The following is a 20,334-nucleotide window of genomic DNA, read 5'->3' on the forward strand; positions in this document are numbered from 1 at the left end:
AGCAAGTATGACCACGGGTGGGGGGATTACAATTCGTTCTAACTAGCCATGGTAGGCTATATTAAATCAACTAAAGCTGTTTATTTTACCGGACACATGCAGTTGTGTTAATTAAGCCAGTTGTACTTTGTTGTGCCTGTGTCTGAATGTTACGTGTTCGTTTTCTCCCCGTTTGTTCAGGAAAGCAATTGACGGCTGATTGGCGGCGGTGGCTGTGTCTATCCTTGCAGGGGCATTACAATACATTCTAACTAGTGATGGTAGACTATATTAAATTAGCTAACATCGATACGTTACCTTGTGTTGGTGACTGTAGACATACAGTTGTGGTACACGCTGTACTTTATCTTCTTTTGCAAGGTGTGAAATGACCCCAAAGTTTCTTTTACATACTCTTTCCTCCTGGTAACAGTTTGTGTGGAAAAGTAATCATCACAAAATCCAGTAATATAGCGAATAATCCAGGATATAAATGTGATGGACGGCTGTAATGCAAATCCAATGTGATGGACGGCTGTAATGCAAATCCATTTTTCCATTGCAATGAATTGCAATGCCATTAATCCGTTCCAGGCTCCGAAAAAAACACCACCATATTTTTGTTGTGTTTTTAATCAAGAAAAATAACACTGCATTGTAAATGAATGTACATTGGGACAAGCTGCAAGTCACAACTATAACGTCGTAATGTGGGCTTCGAAGGGGCATGGCTGAGTGAGTAACATCGGGAACCTCCTAGTCTGTGTGTAAGCTTCTGGGTGTGAGTTTTGGCCTACTGTAGCTCCTAACAAGTGTTTTCATTTCATATTTGTGTTTGACTGTTTGTGCCGTTCTATAAATGGCTGAAAGTGCATTGGCGACTGTTACTTTACTTTTTTTCTCCACTGCACTTGGCTCGCAACAAAAGCAAAACAATTGACCAAGCGTAACCCGTAAAACTTACAACCCAAGTTCCAATGAAGTTGGGACGTTGTGTTAAACATAAATAAAAACAGAATACAATGATTTGCAAATCACGTTCAACCTATATTTAATTGAATACACTACAAAGACAATATATTTAAAGTTCACACTGATAAACTATTGTTTTTCGCAAATAATCATGAACTTAGAATTTTATGGCTCCAACACATTGCAAAAAAGCTGGGACAGGTGGCAAAAAAGACTGAGAAAGGAGGAATGCTCATCAAACACCTGTTTGGAACATCCCACAGGTGAACAGGCTAATTGGTAACAGGTGGGTGCCATGATTGGGTATAAAATGAGTTTCCCTGAATTGCTCAGTCATTCAAAAGCAAAGATGGGGTGAGGTTCACAAGTGCGTGAGAAAATAGTCAAACAGTTTAAGGACAATGTTCCTCAACGTCCAATTGCAAGGAATTTAGGGATTTCATCATCTACGGTCCATAATATCATCAAAAGGTTCAGAGAATCTGGAGAAATCACTGCATGTAAGCGGCAAGGCCGAAAACCAACATTGAATGCCCGTGACCTTCGATCCCTCAGGCGGCACTGTATCAAAAACCGACATCAATGTGTAAAGGATATCACCACATGGGCTCAGGAACACTTCAGAAAACCGATGTCAGTAAATACAGTTTGGCGCTACATCCGTAGTGCAACTTGAAACTCTACAATGCAAAGCAAAAGCCATTTATCAACAACACCCAGAAACGCCGCCGGCTGCCCTGGGCCCGAGCTCATCTAAGATGGACTGATGCAAAGTGGAAAAGTGTTCTGTGGTCCGACGAGTCCACATTTCAAATTGTTTTTGGAAATTGTGGATGTCGTGTCCTCCGGGCCAAAAAGGAAAAGAACCAGCTGTACTTTTATGGACGCAAAGTTCAAAAGCCATCATCTGTGATGGTATGGGGCTGTGTTAGTGCCAATGGCATGGCTAACTTACACATCTGTGAAGGCACCATTAATGCTGAAAGATACATACAGGTTTTGGAGAAACATATGCTGCCATCCAAGCAACGACACCCCTGTTTATTTCAGCAAGACAATGCCAAACCTGCACGTGTTACAACACCGTGGCTTTGTAGTAAAAGAGTGTGGGTACTAGACTGGCGTGCCTACAGTCCAGACCTGTCTCCTATTGAAAATGTGTAGCGCATTATGAAGCATAAAATGCGACAACGGACACCCCGGACTGTTGAACAGCTGAAGCTGTACTTCAACAATTAGTGTCCTCAGTTCCCAAACCTTTATTGAATGTTGTTAAAAGAAAAGGTGATGTAACACAGTAGTAAACATGACCCTGTCCCAGCTTTTTTGGAACGTGTTGCAGCCATAAAATTCTAAGTTAATGATTATTTGCTAAAAACAATAAAGTTGATCAGTTTGAACATTAAATATCTTGTTTTTGTAGTGTATTCAATTAAATATAGGTTGAACATGATTTGCAAATCATGGTATTCTGTTTTATTTATGTTAAAGACAACGTCCCAACTTCATTGGAATTGGGGTTGTATAAGTTGGGGCGATCATAAGTCAAGATTTGACTGTATTGGTGCAGTCTCGGTGCAAATTAAGTCATACCTTTCCATTAGGGGGAAGGCTTGAGCTTCTACTGGAGGCTTGGCTCAGAGACTTGGTCGAAAAGCTGAGAGTCTTGGTGCTGGAGGCAGACAGACTCCTGGCTTTGGGACTGCTGGTCATCAGCAGCTTACTGACAGCTGAGATCTTTGACTGGCCGCTTGATTTGGCAGGCGACTGTGGGGCGCTGCTCGGACCAGGACTGCCTCCGAAGCCATTTCCAGCACGAGTGAGGCTGCGGCCGGTACGAGGCATGGTGCCGTCTCCCTTCGATCCTCCCCCTCTGAGGCTCTCAGCCCTTTCCAGGGAGAAGCAGTCATAGTGGTGCGAGCCACTGTGGGCTCGGCCTAAAGAGTTAGTTCTGCTTGCAAGTTGCTCCAGCTTAGCACTAAATAGTCTGCTACTGTCTATACTGGAGTCATGTTGTCTGGTACCACATGCATCATCTGAAGAACTGCCCACAATTGAGACCTCATGGATGGGCTGGTGTAGTGGACTGGCTGCCCTGTTCCGCAAGTCAAGGCTGGACTTGCGTATAGGTGGTAAAGGGGGGATCCCTCCCTTCTTGTTGGAGAAAAAGCCTTGTTTTCCAGTTGATCCCCTGCGGTCAAGGGTGGCACGGGGACTGCAGGGAGTTGAAGAGGTGGCACCAACATACTTGTACTCCGTTGTGTTTTCTAAGCCGTCCTGGCGGTTCAGGCGATGCCAGGCACGAGGGAGACTGGCAGTTCGATGGATTTCTGGGTTGTAGTTATCAGCCAAGCACTCTGCTTGGCCAACAGCACTGACCATCTCACAGCCATCCACCACTCTCTTTAGAGAGTCTGGAGATGACACCACCTCTGCGCCTGCACTAGAGCCACCATGATCTTCAACTGCTGACAAACAAATTGTGAATCAGTTATCAAAATATTAACCCCCATTCCACAGACAATCTGCATTGGTAACATTATTAATAACCAGAAGTGACTTCTACCAAGGTCGAAATTAAACATTTGTGACGCTCCGGATTTCTGTTTATAAGTTAAAACGCTATTTCTTGTTTCATGGAGGATAGCATAAGATGGCGACGGACCGTGACATTTCTGGGGGTTAGCTGTACCATTCTGACAATGACTTTTGTGTAGTTCTGCTAAATACAGGTAATCATCATAACATACATAATCTCTCATTTTATGTTTGGTAGAGATAATGAAATATATTTTCTCACCATCCCTGCAGAAATTATCAAGGTTCTCATTGCCAGCTGCTTCAATCTTCTGGCCTGATTGGCTCTTTGAATGCTCCGCCTCCCTCTTCACTGGCCTGACCTCCTCTTTGGGCCTCCCATCCTCCATACCACGCATCAGCCAGGGGTCCTCAAAGCTCATCTCACTGGAAATGGAAGCTAACTGTTGTAGGTTGAAATTTGTCGGTGAGGAGCAGATCGTAGGTTCCTGCATGGCCATCTGTTTGATAGCTACACATGAGTGACCACTGATTGGCGTCTTGAAGGTGGAGAGGTTCCCAAGTGTTGTCAAGGACTGGATGGTCGTTTTAGCCATAGATGGTGGCAGTTTTCTCAACCGTTCCTTGGTTGGTGTTCCCTTCTCCCATCTGTTCTCCGACAGCTCTCCCTCCAAACCTCCTCTTCTAAAACATCCACTGCTTCCATTATCTCCTGACCCATCCAGTCCAAAGAAAATTTGGTTGGGTTCAGACAGGGCTTCTCCTTGCTGACTTTGGGACTGGCTGAAGCTGTGGAGCGAGTAATCACCCACACTGCACCCACTCAGATCACTCATCCAGGAGGCGATAGGGGACATCACTGAGGCTGCTGTATCCCCGTCCATGCGCAGCTTAGCCATTGCCACCTGTAAAAGAATTTCAATGACGAAAAAGAAATAAGGGCAGGATCATTCTACACCCAACATCTTCTAGATTGGGTATGACGTGTTTACAGCAAATTTAGACCTGGTACACATATTTCAAATTCTAAATCTTGTAGAAGTTCAGCAATGGGGGAGACGAACTCCATATTAAATTTACTCGATTTTCACTAGGAGTATCTTGACCTAAATAGCAAACGCTGTGTTTCTGTGATCTCAAAACCAAGTCAGCCACACCAACCTCTGCCTTGGCAACAACCTCTGTAACTCCAGAGCTTGTTGCAATCACATGATTGCTCTCTGCATCGCCATCCTCAACGGGGCTTGTGAGGGCTCCGCCGGGCTGGGCGTCCACAGAGCAGCAGTCGCTATTGAAGCTGATGATGCTCGGCGGGCGGCAGGTTAGATTCTGTGTCATTATGAGGGCTGCGTCATCGAGCGCCTCCTCTTCTCCGAAAGCCCCCATGTGTACTAATAGAGCCTCACACAGCAAGTGATGTCCAGCTAGTCCTGCAGCGGTAGAGTTTGAATTATTTCGGACCTCAACACCTTTAAGTTGTAGAAGCTGAGAATAATTTCACTCACCATCCCTGTGTGTATCCAAGGGTATCTGTGGTACGTCATCGTCACAGAGGGTTTCTGCTGAGCCCAGGCTGGCAGACAGAGATGGCCTTGGGTCTTTGACTTGTGGACTCATGCCAAGAGGAGATGTTCTGGATAGCGGGCACTCAGTTGAAGAGCGGCCACTGTCTGCAGCCAGACTGTCTGCATTGTGTAAAAAAAAAAAAAAAAAACACAGGTAGAATTTATTTTCTACAACCCAGCGATTTACTGGTAACCAGTCCAGGTTGTGGTCCGCCTTTTAATGCACAGTCAGCTACGATAGACTCCAGCTTTCTCACGACGCTGACCAGGATTTGTATTAGAAAACGGATATATATTTAAGAGGTGTGACAAACTATCAATAATGTTTTTTGTTGTTTTTAATCATTATCTCTTATAGTACATTATCAATACACTTGTATCAAATATCAATATTGTTGCTGTGCAATAAAAGTGCAATCCAACCCATCCATTTTCTGTACTGCTCGTCCTCCAATCCCAGTTGACTTTGGGCATGAGACAGGTTACACCCTGGACTGGTTGCAAGCCAATCGCAGACTTTGACATAGACAATGACTATTTGGACTTTTTACAACCCCAATTCCAATGAACTTGGGACATTGTGTTAAACATAAAAACAAAATACAATGATTTGAAAATCATGTTCAACCTATATTTAATTGAATACACTACAAAGACAAGATATGTAATGTTCAAACTGATAAACTTTATTGTTTTTAGCAAATAATCATTAACTTAGAATTTTATGGCTGCAACACGTTCCAAATAAGCTGGGACAGGTGGCAGGAAAGTTGGGGAATGCTTATCAGACACCTGTTTGGAACATCCCACAGGTGAACAGGCTAATTGGGAACAGGTGGGTGCCATGACTGGGTATAAAAACAGCTTCCCTGAATTGCTCAGTCATTCACAAGCAAAGATGGGGCGAGGTTCACCTCTTTGTGAACAAGTGCATGAGAAAATAGTCGAACAATTTAAGGACAATGTTCCTCAACGTAAAATTGCAAGCAATTTAGGGATATCAACATCTATGGTCCGTAATATCATCAAAAGGTTCAGAGAATCTGGAGAAATCACTGCATGTAAGCGGCAAGGCCGAAAACCAACATTGAATGCCCATGACCTTCGATCCCTCAGGCGGCAGTGCATCAAAAACCGACATCAGTGTGTAAAGGATATCACCACATGGTCTCAGGAACACTTCAGAAAACCAATGTCAGTAAATACAGTTCGGCGCTACATCCGTAAGTGCAATTTGACATTCTACTATGCAAAACAAAAGCCATTTATCAACAACACCCAGAAAGCCGCCGGCTTCTCTGGGCCCGAGCTCATCTAAGATGGACTGATGCAAAGTGGAAAAGTGGTCTTAAAAGTGTTCCGACGAGTCCACATTCCAAATTGTTTTTGGAAATTGTGGATGTTGTGTCCTCCGCGCCAAAGAGGAAAAGAACCATCCGGATTGTTATGGACGCAAAGTTAAAAAGCCAGCATCTGTGATGGTATGCGGCTGTTTTAGTCCCAATGGCATGGGTAACTTACACATCAGTGAAGGCACCATTAATGCTGAAAGGTACATACAGGTTTTGGAGGAACATATGCTGCCATCCAAGCAACGTCTTTTTCGTGGACACCCCTGCTTATTTCAGCAAGACAATGCCAAACCACATTCTGCACGTTTTACAACAGCGTGGCTTCGTAGTAAAAGAGTGCGGGTACTAGACTGGCCTGCCTGCAGTCCAGACCTGTCTCCCATTGAAAATGTGTGGCGCATTATGAAGCGTAAAATACAACAACGGAGACCCCGGACTGTTGAACAGCTGAAGCTGTACATCAAGCGAGAATGGGAAATAATTCCACCTACAAAACTTCAACAATTAGTGTCCTCAGTTCCCAAACGTTTATTGAATGTTGTTTAAAAAAAGGTGATGTAACACAGTAGTAAACATGACCCTGTCCCAGCTTTTTTGGAATGTGTTGCAGCCATAAAATTCTGAGTTAATGATTTGCCAAAAACAATCAAGTTGATCAGTTTGAACATTAAATATCTTGTCTTTGTAGTGTATTCAATTAAATATAGGTTGAACATGATTTGCAAATCATTGTATTCTGTTTTTATTTGTTTAACACAATGCCCCAACTTCATTGGAATTGGGGTTGTAATATAAAGTGCAATTTCTAACAATCAAGCTAACAGATTGTAATACAAATAAAATCAGCAGATGTGTAGAAAGACATACTGTCAGAGGTCAAAGCTTCAGTTGCTTGTCCATCCTGAGATAAAGTGTGTGAAGACAGTGGGGATGTTGCTGGTATCACTCCCTTCTGAGTATACACTTTACACCGCTGAGACGGCGAGGACGGAGGCCTGGGGACAAACCAGTTTTACTACATTTTGAATCATAAGGCAACATGCAATGTTCCTTAGCATCAAGGAAAATTTAACGCAAGATTAACATATTGATGAACTTAACCTGTAGTCTGAAGTTTTCGTCAGGCTGGCGATGCCAAGGCGTGGTGATCCGAGTGGCCGTGTCTTCGCCTCAGTGTTAACTCCCATAGACAGACTCTCACGACTGTCCAGACAAGTAAACGTTCTTATTTTTTATGACTAAATACCTTCAGAAACTTCATTGGGTCCAGCTCAAATGAGATTAATTACAAAAGCTTTATATGAATTTTTGGTTGCCATTGTCACTATAATATTTTTTTGTTAATTTTGGATGTTTACTGTGAGTGTGGTTTGAACTGCATTCTGTTAATGTATTGTCTCACCCGTCATGCTGGTGCGAGGCCTTGGCCCTGTGAAGAAGGTTCGAGGCATTGCTTCCTGTGACATTCCTGCACCCAGACATGAGGGCAGACCCAGAACTCTGAGCCAGACTGTGGATCATGGTCTGAGCCAGCTCCGCCTCCTCCACCACCTCCTTGATATCCTGCAGCTGCTCGTCATTTGTCTTCCTCTTAGAAGGTTCCGTTAAGGAGTAGGAGAGCTGGACTGCACCTCCTAGGGGAGTAATGTTTAACAGGTACATTGATGCTGAAATACATATTGGTGGTCATAGATTGTTTGCACACGGAGAATAAAATACTCCACTGACAAAGTATTACAAACATATTGTGTTTTCAAGCTAATAATTCACCTGTTTTGACCTCTGTATCCAATGGAGCAGCAGAGGACGTCTCAGCAGGTGCGACTGAATCGGCAGAAAGGAAACCTGGATCTCTGGATCCTTGTTTACAGACCAGAACCTCCTCAAAGGGAAACTTTGGCACCTGAACAGAATGAATGAAAAAGAACATTTAATGTTAGCTGGACAATGTTCTTACTTATATTATAAACAATTTGCAGTTCTCAAATAAAGAAACACTAGGTATACCTATTAATAAATTAGGTAATCAAGGGAATGGTGACTAGGGGTTTGTCAAAGTGTGACAGTGAACCTCCACTTCGCGAGCATTTACAATATTTTAACGTCACAGTGAGTCTAACACCAGCATACGTCATTCATTATTGTGCTTGTCGTTTTACCATCTCATTATTAACAGTATATCAGTCATTTTAAGATCTGCCCTCATTAACAGGTATTCCCAGCCTGTCTTTTTTTTCTTTCTGTAGGAACTAAAATATATTCATGTTGCTTATAGCAACCAATAGCAAGTAAAGATTTGCTTTATTTTTCTCAAGCTGCAGCACCCCTCCCAAAGTCGTCTAGTAGCCCACTGGGGAGCTGCATCCTAATGTGTATTTTTGTTCATTGTCACTTCCCGTAAGGGTAATGACCAGATGTCCCAAGATTATTGTTTATAACAGTGTTACTGTACAAATTAACCTTCTCTGAAATAAGATAGGTTCCAGACGTTGTTTGTAAGTTTTTCACAAGTCATTTTTTCCCCCACATTTTTCTATTTTTACGATCATAAGTTTTGTTCTTGTTGGCACTCGCTGCCTCGCTACTAACTGACACGTGTTGCAAATTAGCATGTTTCTTGATCCGATGAAACCAGCCATAACTCACTGAAAAGGTCTCATCAACAGTGTCTTCCTCAACCTCAACCTTTAAATACTTTAAATGTCTTCTAACTGACGTTGTATGGGTGGGGCAGCATGGATTTGGCAGAGTAGACTTTGGTATAGCCCAGTATGGGTTGTGGCAAAATGCAACATAAAATTCAGATTTGCAGAAGTATTGCGACCAACATTTTTACTAAGACAGCAATCAGTTCATATGTCCCATTGTTGGTAACTCAAACGTTCATAAGTAGGGCAGCGTCTTTCTAATAGAATACTCTTCACCTCCTCACTGCCATCAATGCAGTCCAGTCTCTCCTGCAGCTCAGCAAAGGTGTTACATTTTAGGCACTCGGCTCCCTCCTCAGGCACGGGGGCCAATGGTTGTCCAAGTACGGATTGAGCGGGCTGGGCCTGAGATAGACCCCCTTGCTGGTCCTGGCTCTCGGGCTCGGGCTGCACCTGCTGGAGCAGAACTCAAGGTGATCATCTGTTCATTTAAGTTGGATCATGACCTTAACGTTACTCACCTTCTGGATCGCCTGACTTTGTTGCGTCTCTGATGTTTTCGCTCGCAGCAGGGCGGGAATAATCGGCACAAACTCCGGCGGACCCTCATTGTCTGTCAGCTCTCGGTCTGATACAGCGGCCCCGTTGGGACCCACGTAAATGACCGTGTCACAGGACTGCTCGCTGCTTGAATACTGCTCGTCCTGGTCGCTGGACAGGCGCAGCAGTGAGTCTGAGTTGGAGTCGCGGTGATGGAAAGACCGCAGATGAGTGGGCCGTCGCATGCGACCCTCCTCGCAGGAGCTCTCTCCTCCAGAGGAGCTGGAGGTGTACTGCTGAGGACAGATAATGATGACAGACAGGGAGAAAATGCTATTTTTATACAAGGTGTTACATTTAATTTGCACTTAACAGGAGACTGGCATAGAGTGAATGAATTAATCTATTTCGAACAATCTTCACCCAAGAATTTTATGTACTGTAAATATCTGAGTGTTAGCACAATACCTCATTTCATCCTCCCAATGTAGGAACAGAATGTTCCTTATTTTGATGACAGCAATTGTCTTTTGTGTTTATTTTTGGACAAAAGAAGGTGTTTGCATTTGCTATTCTTTTATTGAGTAACTAAAAAATTGGGGGGAGTGAGGACAGTATTATTTTATGTTCGTAATTTTTTTTAAAATAAATATATTTGGTTTGGTGAGACTCTAAATTGTCTGTAGGTGTGAATGTGAGTGTGAATGCTTGTCTATATGTGCCCTGCGATTGGCTAGCGCCTGGCGACCAGTTCAGCGTGTACCCCGCCTCTCGCCCAAGGTCAGCCGGAATAGGCTCCAGCACACCCGCAATCCTCGTGAGGATAAGCGGTACAGAGAATGGATGGATGAACTATTTCAATCAGATTGTGGTGTTATTTGTATGAAATCATAAAATTATTTTTAAATACAATTGATTCATACCTCTGAGCCCAATCGAGAATAAAATTGGCATTTTTGAGTTATGCTGTTTCATTAGGAACTCGGGGCAGGGGGCTTCACTGCACCACATAGCAAAGAAAGGACGGGGAGTTTGACATAACTTTAATCACTGTTCTGTCGTAACAAGCTATTTTCACCACAAGGCCACCTGCTGGATGTGATGGTGCACTGCTTGATTTATGTTCCCTTTGAAATGTAACGTATTAAGCAAATGTTTTGTTTCAACTCACCACGGTGACCTTAGTTTTTTTCTTCTTCATGCGGAGGACACGAGATGCGATCTGGACGGTGGAGAGGCTTTCCGAAAAATCCCCGGGGGAGGCCGAGATGTGAGCGATCATGGTGGTCCGGCAGTTCATGTTGCCGAGCGACTCCCTCAGCAACATGGTCAGCTTGCTGTCCCTTGTGGCACAGGCAGACGAGAGCAGTCAGTATGTGCTAAATATGTTGATGATGTCATTCGCAGTATTATTAATAGCATTGCTAACAAAACCTACAAACACTGAATAAAAATAGCTTTCGCTAATAGATAAGAGGCAAACTTGATGCTAATCATTCTGTTCTATATATAGATTAGTTCCAGCAAGCACAAATGTTTTAAGAGCAGCACTGCAGATATTACGCAAACTAATATTGGAAGTTTATCTTTCGCTCATAGAGATTAGATTTCTGGAATGGAGAGTAAAAGTATGCCGTGTGTTTAAGAAAAAGCATCTCCAAAGGCCATTCAAGCCATTTTATGTATACATTTGCTGTGACCATAGATCTCCTGCCGCTATCCCCCTTAAAAAAAACAAAACACACGTCCTGCAGGCATAGCTCTCAAAAACACGTTTGCATTCAAACACATCAGTCTTGACCTCTTCTCTTTTCCCCACGTGTGCTGCCCCAGGCCTCAAGTAATCCTCCTCTCTCCCTCTTAGAGAGGAATGTAGTTAAATTCATGAGTCTTGATGTGTTTGTTAAGTATTCATTTAAGTGCAGGGGTCAGGAAATGACTTATATCAGTCTCTGCTTAATACTCGTGCTGTAGTTTTACCACACTGTCTTCTGGACAGAGATTCCCAACTGAGCCGTGAGAGATCATCTGGTGAGCCACAAGAAATTATCCAATTTAACCCAATTCGTCCGAAACATTACTAATTTCATCCATCCATTCTCTGAGCCACTTCTCCTCAGTAGGGTCGCGGGCGTGCTGGAGCCTATCCCAGCTGTCATCGGGCAGGAGGCGGGGCTACACCCTGAACTGGTTGCCAGCCAATCGAAGGGCACAAACAAACAAACAACCATTCGCACTCACAGTCACACCTACGGGCAATTTAGAGTCTCCAATTAATGCATGTTTTTGGGATGTGGGAGGAAACCGGAGTGCCCGGAGAAAACCCACGCAGGCACGGGGAGAACATGCAAACTCCACACAGGCGGGGCCAGGGATTGAACCCGGGTCCTCAGAACTGTGAGGCTGACGCTCTAACCAGTCGGCCACCGTGCCGCCACATTACTAATTTACTACAGATAATGTATCTTTGTTGTCTGACATTTATGTTTGGTGGTGTGCCGTGAGGTTTTTCCAAAGTCAAATATCTTCACACAGATCTTCAATAGATCTCTGGAACTGTGCGAAGTACCATCCTGTTTCAAACGCTCCACCATCATTCCAGTCCCCAAGAAACCTGCAATCTCGGGTCTAAATGACTACAGGGCTGTCGCCTTGACATCTGTGGTCATGAAGTCCTTTGAACGTATCGTGCTGGACCACCTCAAGAGCGTCACAGGTCCCCTGCTGGACCCCCTGCAGTTTGCCTACCGAGTGAACAGGTCTGCGGATGATGCAGTCAACATGGGACTGCACTTCATCCTAGAACACCTCCTGTTCGTGGACTTCAGCTCAGCGTTCAACACCATCATCCCTGAACTCCATTCCTCCAAGCTTCTCCAGCTCAGCGTCTCGCCTGCCATCTGCCAGTGGATTTACAACTTTCTGACGAGCAGGACACAGCAAGTGAGGCTGGGGGAGGCCACCTCATCCATACGCAGCATCAGCACTGGGACGGCCCAAGGTTGTGTCCTCTCTCTGCTGCTCTTCTCTCTCTACACGAACGACTGCACCTCAGCGCACCCGGCTGTCAAACTCCTGAAGTTTGCAGATGACACCACTGTCATCTGCCTCATCAAGGACAGTGAGGAGTCTGCATATCGACAGGAAGTGGAGCGGCTGGAGCTGTGATGCGGCCGACACAACCTGGAGCTGAACACACTCAAGACTGTAGAGATGATCGTGGACTTCAGGAGGCATCCTTCGCCACAGCTGCCCCTCATGTTGTCCAGCTGCCTTGTGTGAACCGTCGAGTTCCTGGGAATTACAGTCTCTCAGGACCTGAAGTGGGCGATCAACATCAACTCCGTCCTCAAAAAGGCCCAGCAGAGGATGTACTTCCTGCGTCTTCTGAGAAAGCACGACCTGCCACGGGAGCTGCTGAGGCAGTTCTACACAGCGGTCATCGAATCAGTCCTGTGTTCTTCCATCACAGTCTGGTTTGGTGCTGCTACAAAAAAGGACAAACTCCGACTGCAACGGAAAATCAAAACTGCTGAAAGGATTGTCGGTACCCCCCCTACCCACCCTTGAGGACTTGCACGCTGCCAGAACTAAGACAAGAGCGTGAAAAATCCTCTCGGACCCTCCACATCCCGGTCACCGGCTCTTCCAGCTCCTTCCATCACGTAGGCGCTACCGATGCAAACTAGAACTAGCAGACAGTCCAACAGCTTCTTCCCTCTTGCAATCAACTTCTTAAACAGCTAACCTACAATTCCATTGCAACATGCTGCCAACTTTTTTGTCTGAGTTTGTTGTCACATTTCTGTTGGGCCAATTATATACTCGTGCACTCACTGTAGTAGTCTCGCCACGCTGCAGTATTTGCATATCTGTTGTTGACCAATATTGGCCACTCATGCCAGAGTAGCATCTGCCCCATTTGCACACTGATTGAGGAGTATCTGCAACATCAACATTGTCCCAGATTATCGTGCTACTCTACACTTTAAACTGCATACACTCCTTGAGGTCTCGGCGCCCTTTGCACAATGGTCATTGCACCGGACTATTGCTATATTAGTCATTCGAACTGCTCTAAGTGCTACAGGACTCTTGCATTGCATCTTTTTGCACAATTGTCAAAAATGTTTTTATTTGTACCGACATTACCAGATACCTAGCAACCCTTTATTGCTCAGTGACTGTTTTTCTCAATGTCTTTATGTCTCAAAAGTGTTCTCGGTCAATTGACTGTCTCTTGTCTGAGCAGCTCCAACTACCAGAAACAAATTCCTTGTGTGTTTTTTGGACAAACCTGGCAAATAAAGATGATTCTGATTCTGATATGTGCTTTGGCTCATAAAGGTTAACACCCACCTTGAACAAACGTCACAATTTGGTTCATGCAAAAACAACAGTGCAGTTGCCTCAATGACATATGCACCTTTACCCCCTTTTAGAAGATTACTATCGTGTTTTCACTATAGATGTCTTTTTTCTTATTTTCAGTGTGCACAATTAGCCACTGCAAGCATTAAATGACAACAAAGTAGTTCTTGTGCCATTCAGTTTTGTTTTTACCAAGTCATTTTGGCTGTTGAATGAATATATAGTAGGTCGAATGTGCCAGAGGATATTCATTTCATTATTGTTGATTTTTTTCGGGGCTAAAAGACTTGGCCAATGACGCATACAAGCGGAGCGTAAACTTCCTGGCATGAGTTGGCCTTCCCCAACTATATAAGCACCATCTTTGCTTCAGTAGCTATTCGCCGCAATTGCGAGTCGCTTGGCCCATTTGTGCAGTTCGCCATCAAGCTATGCCGACAACCCGAAAAATGAATCATCCTTGACATGTTATGCATTTTGTGTTATTTGGGCTACAGTGTCTCTGATGTGATGACCCACGGCAGCGCACGCGCCGTTGGACGGCTCCACTGCGAAGTGGCCTGCTACAAGCGGCTAGTAGCTATTAGCTGCTAGCGGGCTTGTGGACCGGCGATCCGGAGTTGGATCCCTCTAATACTCCACAGCCTGGCTCCATGCGCCACATGTAGACCCACACAACAAAGACACTTAAGGGAAAGTTAACTGTTTATTACTTTGGCTAGCCTGTGAGCTATCGCGCTAACGAGCTCGCACGACCACAACCGGCCTCCCTCGGTGTTGTTGTGTTTGGGTCCCCATATAGCATGAACATGGGAAAGTTACAGTAACTGTTCATTAAACAGACACCCCCGCTCAGTCCTGCAACTCCAGGGCATACTCCATTTTCATGATTTTGGAGCCTTATTTTATATAGCTGACAATTTTTATATTCATTCAAATTTGGCAGGCTAGTTAACAATATTCTTCTTTGTGTTGTATTACATTTATAAGACATTTTTGGCCCCTTTATTCCAATATTTCAGTTTGGATGGCTCAGCCCTCCAAAAACACATCTGACCTTCTAAAATGTGTTATTGTCAAAATCTACATCCAACATTGATAATCAGAATCAGAATCAGAATCATCTTTATTTGCCAAGTATGTCCAAAACACACAAGGAATTTGTCTCCGGTAGTTGGAGCCGCTCTAGTACAACAGACAGTCAATTTACAGAACACTTTGGAGACATAAAGACATTAACAAAAAACAACAACAAACAACAATTGTGCAAAAAGATGCAGAGTCCTCAGTTCGAATGGCTAATATCGCAATAGTCCGGTGCAATGACCATTGTGCAAAGGGCACTGAGACTTCAAGGAGTGTATGCGGTTTAAAGTGACGAGTAGTGCGATAATCTGGGACAATGGTTGTGCAAATGTTACAGATACTCCTCAATCAGTGTGCAAATGGAGCAGATACTACTCTGGCATGAGTGGCCACTATATGCAAATAGTGCAGCACGGCGAGACAACTACAGTGAGTGCACGAGTAATACATAATACAGAAATGTGACAACGAACTCAAGTCAAAAAATTGCCAGCTTGTTGTAATGGAATTGTAAGTTAGCTGTTCAAGAAGTTGATTGCAAGAGGGAAGAAGCTGTTGGAATGTCTACTAGTTCTAGTTTGCATTGATCGGTAGCGCCTACCTGAGGGAAGGAGCTGGAAGAGCTGGTGACCAGGGTGGGGAGGGTCCGAGAGGATTTTGCACGCCCTTGTCTTAGTTCTGGCAGCGTGCAAGTCCTCAAGGGTGGGTAGGGGGGTACCGACAATCCTTTCAATCCTAATGTTGCCAAAGTTGGTTTATCCTCACTAGGCCTCACCGTACCAGCAAAATGCACGAAGTACAATCAACACCCTTAGCACCACAAATTAGACTCCATATCTTGTAATGCATCTTATGAGATTGTATCGAATGGAGTGTCCAGTGAGTGTATAGTTATTGGATGGATGTGGTTTACTGTCAAGCATGGTCAAACCCTCGCCAAACACATTTAATAATGAATAGCTATCATATAATCCCACTCTATAGCCCTGAAGTGACATGCTCTCGCTTGCATCCTGTGGAGTCTAAATCCCTTCACAATCCCACATTAGTTTGAGCCATCAAAGTAAAAATCCAGGTTCAGTGAGCTTGTTTTACCATGTAAATGTAAGCGCTGGTGATTTAATTAACCCAGCTTGCCGCACACAGCCACATAGCCTCAAGAAGGCATGAAGTTAAGTAGAACAAGGACAGAATTAAGGGAAACGTAGAGAGAGATTTACATAGTGTACACTGCTAATGCATACTGAAAAATGTTTGCTTTTTTTGCTCTTCCACTGTTTGTCCTCCGCCCTTTATTCGCCTCTTTTCAACTGTTTATCTTTCAAGCTCTTTGTAGCTTTCGTCGCTAAACCACAGTGATGAATATGCAACAGCAGGTGTTGTTTCTGACAATGACTTTCTAAAACCTCGGGGCGAAAAAAATGCAGGTTTATTTTTCTTTATTCCACTCTGGCTCTCTAAAATCTCATTATGCTGTTAACCTTGTGCGGGGTACTCATTGAAATACTTAAACGTTTCAATCCTGCACAGGTACTGGAGTACATTAAAACTTTTTGTATATACTTGTGAGAATAAAGATTTTAAATCTACTGCCTCATAGAGAGGCACCGTTACCAAATATGGTTCTTGCCCCGAGCGCTACCACTACATCTCTTCTCTCCAAGAAGCTAAAAGGGACTCCTGTGCCATGGTTTAATTTAATGTTTCTACGCAACAAAGCATCTTATCACATTTTCCTTTCCTCTCTCATACACTTCCACATCAGCGCTTACTTGTACGGGATGTGTTTGCTTCCGTTGACCAAGGCCAGGATCACGTTGCCGAGCGCTGACAGGGAAAGGCACAGAGGGGCCGAGCTGGGCGAAGAGTTCTCCCTGGCCTTCCCGACCATTCCGCCTCCGAGGACGCCGACATCACAGCTGCCGAGGTCCAGCAGATGGAGGCGACTGCGACCTCCCGACACTGGCAAGATGGTAAAAAGTAGATGACGAGTTTGGGCGACAAGCACGGAAAACTTAAACATTTGAAAACAAAAGGTTCTGGTTCCACACTGTACTGTATGTAGTACAGTGGTTTTTAAGGGGGGTTGCGAGCCATAGCATGGGGGTACGCAAAATCATTTACAATTCATTATTAGGTTGTATCATTCAAAAAAAAAAGTGCATACCTACTTACGGGGTCCTATTTTTACACTTAAACAGTTGTGATACTGTCTACCGTTTGTCTTCAAATACAAGTTGTTTAAAGGTTTAGAATTACCACTACATCGATACTAGTTTTGCTAGCGCATCTATGGCATTTTGCATTACGTGTTAGCATTTAGCTAGTGGACTGTAGTAAGACAAAGCTAATGTTATTTGGTTGAATACACAACTTTGTTTTATATTTAGCTTTAAAGTAAACTTACAATAATTTTTTAATAATTGTTCACTATCTGCCAAACTCCTGCTTGTTGTGAAGATTGCTACCACCATAGCTAACTCAATTTTTGCTTGCCACACAAGAAAAAAAAAATAAAAAATCAGCCGAGTGATGGCTCGTATCTCGAAAAACGGGTAACATAAATTGAGAAATCACTGTAGTCCTTTTCTTTTTATTTAAATTTTTTTTTTTTGGCAAATAGAGATGTTTTCTCATCAGAATAAAGGCGTAATATTACAAGAGTATAGTTATATTTTTAAATTAACTTTTCAAAATATGAATATTATTAATCATCTTTAAACTTTTACTTTAATATCATAATATTAAAACAATATCTTGGAGAACTATGATTTAATTCTTGCAAGATCACAACTTTATATCCTGACAAAATCCGTCTTTGTTCTCGTTAGAATTTTGACCTTTTTTTTCCTTGGAAAAATACAACTTTATCTTGTGATAACACATTTATTAGTTTCCTTTCTCAAAAAAAAAATGTTAATTCATGTGGCATTTAGGGGTGCACCTGGTATGTTTTATTTGTGTTAAGATTATGAGGGGGGTCCTTAGAAAAATTTCTCCCCTGAAAAGGGCCCCTGGACCCAAAATGTTTGAGAATGCTCCAGCAGGGGTTCTCAAACTGCTGTAGTGAAGTGCATATTTGATTGTTGAGTAATATAAGAATAACTCACTTCCTCCTTTGCCTGTCTTCTCCATGCGGTACTGGTAAATGTGCAACGTAAACAGCATGTGGGAGTTCCTGTGGTCTTCTTCGGTGGTGTCGGGACGCTGGTTGCTGTGGCGAGCCGCAATGGCCGCGTCCAAGAACCAGGCTGCCTTCTCTGGCGTCGGAGCGCGCAGTTCGGACTGGTTCTGGAGCTGCAGTGAGGATGGAAAAGAGGGATGATTATTTAAGAAGACAGCCAGACAAGAAGGGAGGGTAAGGCATTGATGTTGCTATTCACGCCACCGAGCATGCACTCGAATGATTGGCATATTCAATTAACACCTTTCTAATGTGCCTGCTGTGTGTGTGTGTGTGTGTGTGTGCGCGCGCCTGCGTGCGTGCGTGTGCATGTGTGTCCATGTATGTGCATGGATGTGTTTGCGCGCGCTTTACTGCAGGGTATCATTACTGATGAGATTATGTCAGATTAGTGAGGGATTATGCAGATGTGCTTGTATCACACCCCCTAATCCTATAACCATAAAACATCAGACACAAACACGCATGCACTTTCATTTGTACTCTGTTTCACGCAAAGAGTTATCAGAAACATCCATCCATCCATTTTCTGTACTGCTTATCCTCACTAGGGTCGCAGGCGTGCTAGAGCCTATCCCAGCGATCTTCGGACGAGAGGCGGGGTACACCCTGAACTGGTCGCCAGTATATCGCAGGGCACATAGAAACAAACAACCATTTGCACTCACATTCACCCCTACGGGCAATTTAGAGTCTCCAATCAACCTACCACGCATGTTTTTGGGATGTGGGAGGAAACCGGAGTGCCCGGAGAAAACCCACGCAGACACGGGGAGAACATGCAAACTCCACACAGGCGGGGCCAGGATTTGAACCCTGGTCCTCAGAACTCTGAGGCAGATGTGCTAACCAGTCAGTGCCTCCATTATAAGAAAAATCATAGTAAAAAAAAATAAATAAAAAAAATAATGTTTTTTGTTTTTTTTTACTATTATCAGAAACATAGTGAAAAAATAAGTAAATACAGTACATGTTCTTCCTGTGCTTGTGTTGGTTTTCTCCGGGTGATCTGGCTTCTGCCCACAGTCCAGAAAAGAAGATACATCTGAACGTGAAGGTGAATAGTTAATCTATATGTACCCTCTGATTGGTTAGCAACCAGTCCAGGGTGTACCCCACCTCTCGCAAAAAGTGAGCTAGGATTGGCTCCAGATCACCCGTGACCCGAATAAGGACAAGCCCCATAAAAAAAATGGATGGATGGACTATTCTTCAACATCCTCTACACTTGATATACCACCTCCTCAAAAACATCGACTGGATGGTTTCTTGACAAGAATTACACAAAATATTCAGTACCTTTTGTTTGGGATGCACCGATTGCACTATGTCAGACTACTGGCATAAAGTCTTGCCATTTCTCAGGCAGACGTTAGCAACACTACATGACATGTATTCCGATACCACCACATCCCGTCTTTTATGATCACTGGGCTTTATCTTTTCAAAATAAACACTGTCGGAGAGGAGGAAGCAGAAAACGTGACACCGGTCAACCTGACCGGATACACGCGTTGCCATGGTGATGACAACAACAATGCCAATCTTGTGTCAGGGGTAAAGAGTACTCTTTTATGAGGAAAATTGTGTGGTGGTCATCACCAGTGCTTGGGAGAGGACATTCATTCAAGGATCGCTTGAGTTATGTTCACGTACTTTTAATGCGATACGGCTCGCAAGCAGGCAACAAAACATTATTTAGCCTAGCAACCTAGTGCTAGCACTTACGGTTGTACGAAATCATGCCGGTGAATCATGCTCTTAAGCGTCTGTAAGCATTGGTTCGTGCGTGTGAATAAATGTTGACAATGGCGTGTAAGTATGTTGACAACAGCAAACATGTTAGGCGATGCGGCGGTCCCAACACGCAATCCTATTGGTCGACGTCAAGGTGCGCTGTCGGAGAGTTGTCGTTATGTCACACTACACGGAAGATATCCAAAAAATCAAACATGCTTGACTTTCATTTTGGCGTCGTAGGGCCATATCGTTGGTCGTGAATTATCACACTACAAGAAATGTTGTCGTTCCCGACAAAATATGTCGGGGCTGATCTAGAAAATCAATATTGCCAATACCCATCCATCCATCCATCCATT

The 20,334-nt window shown here is 43.8% G+C and overlaps 1 protein-coding gene across 2 annotated transcripts in view; it reads right to left on the reverse strand.

The window, feature by feature from the left end:
- kif26ba (kinesin family member 26Ba) overlaps positions 1–20,334 on the reverse strand; it is a 121,846-nt gene that overhangs the window by 14,872 nt on the left and 86,640 nt on the right. The window contains exons 10-22 of one of the 2 annotated variants that reach the window (XM_061765820.1): positions 18,162–18,348; positions 16,824–17,013; positions 10,766–10,937; positions 9,576–9,890; positions 9,331–9,510; positions 8,177–8,309; positions 7,809–8,040; positions 7,508–7,609; positions 7,274–7,401; positions 4,995–5,174; positions 4,651–4,919; positions 3,752–4,394; positions 2,545–3,416 (exon numbers count right to left, since the gene is read on the reverse strand). In XM_061765820.1, coding sequence (XP_061621804.1) covers positions 2,545–3,416; positions 3,752–4,394; positions 4,651–4,919; positions 4,995–5,174; positions 7,274–7,401; positions 7,508–7,609; positions 7,809–8,040; positions 8,177–8,309; positions 9,331–9,510; positions 9,576–9,890; positions 10,766–10,937; positions 16,824–17,013; positions 18,162–18,348 — 3,603 coding nt within the window. Of the gene's footprint in view, positions 1–2,544; positions 3,420–3,751; positions 4,395–4,650; positions 4,920–4,994; positions 5,175–7,273; positions 7,402–7,507; positions 7,610–7,808; positions 8,041–8,176; positions 8,310–9,330; positions 9,511–9,575; positions 9,891–10,765; positions 10,938–16,823; positions 17,014–18,161; positions 18,349–20,334 lie in introns of both variants that reach the window. The other variant, XM_061765819.1, reaches the window with a different exon arrangement.

Source organism: Phyllopteryx taeniolatus, chromosome 2, assembly GCF_024500385.1.
Source record: "Phyllopteryx taeniolatus isolate TA_2022b chromosome 2, UOR_Ptae_1.2, whole genome shotgun sequence".
Taxonomy (NCBI): domain Eukaryota; kingdom Metazoa; phylum Chordata; class Actinopteri; order Syngnathiformes; family Syngnathidae; genus Phyllopteryx; species Phyllopteryx taeniolatus.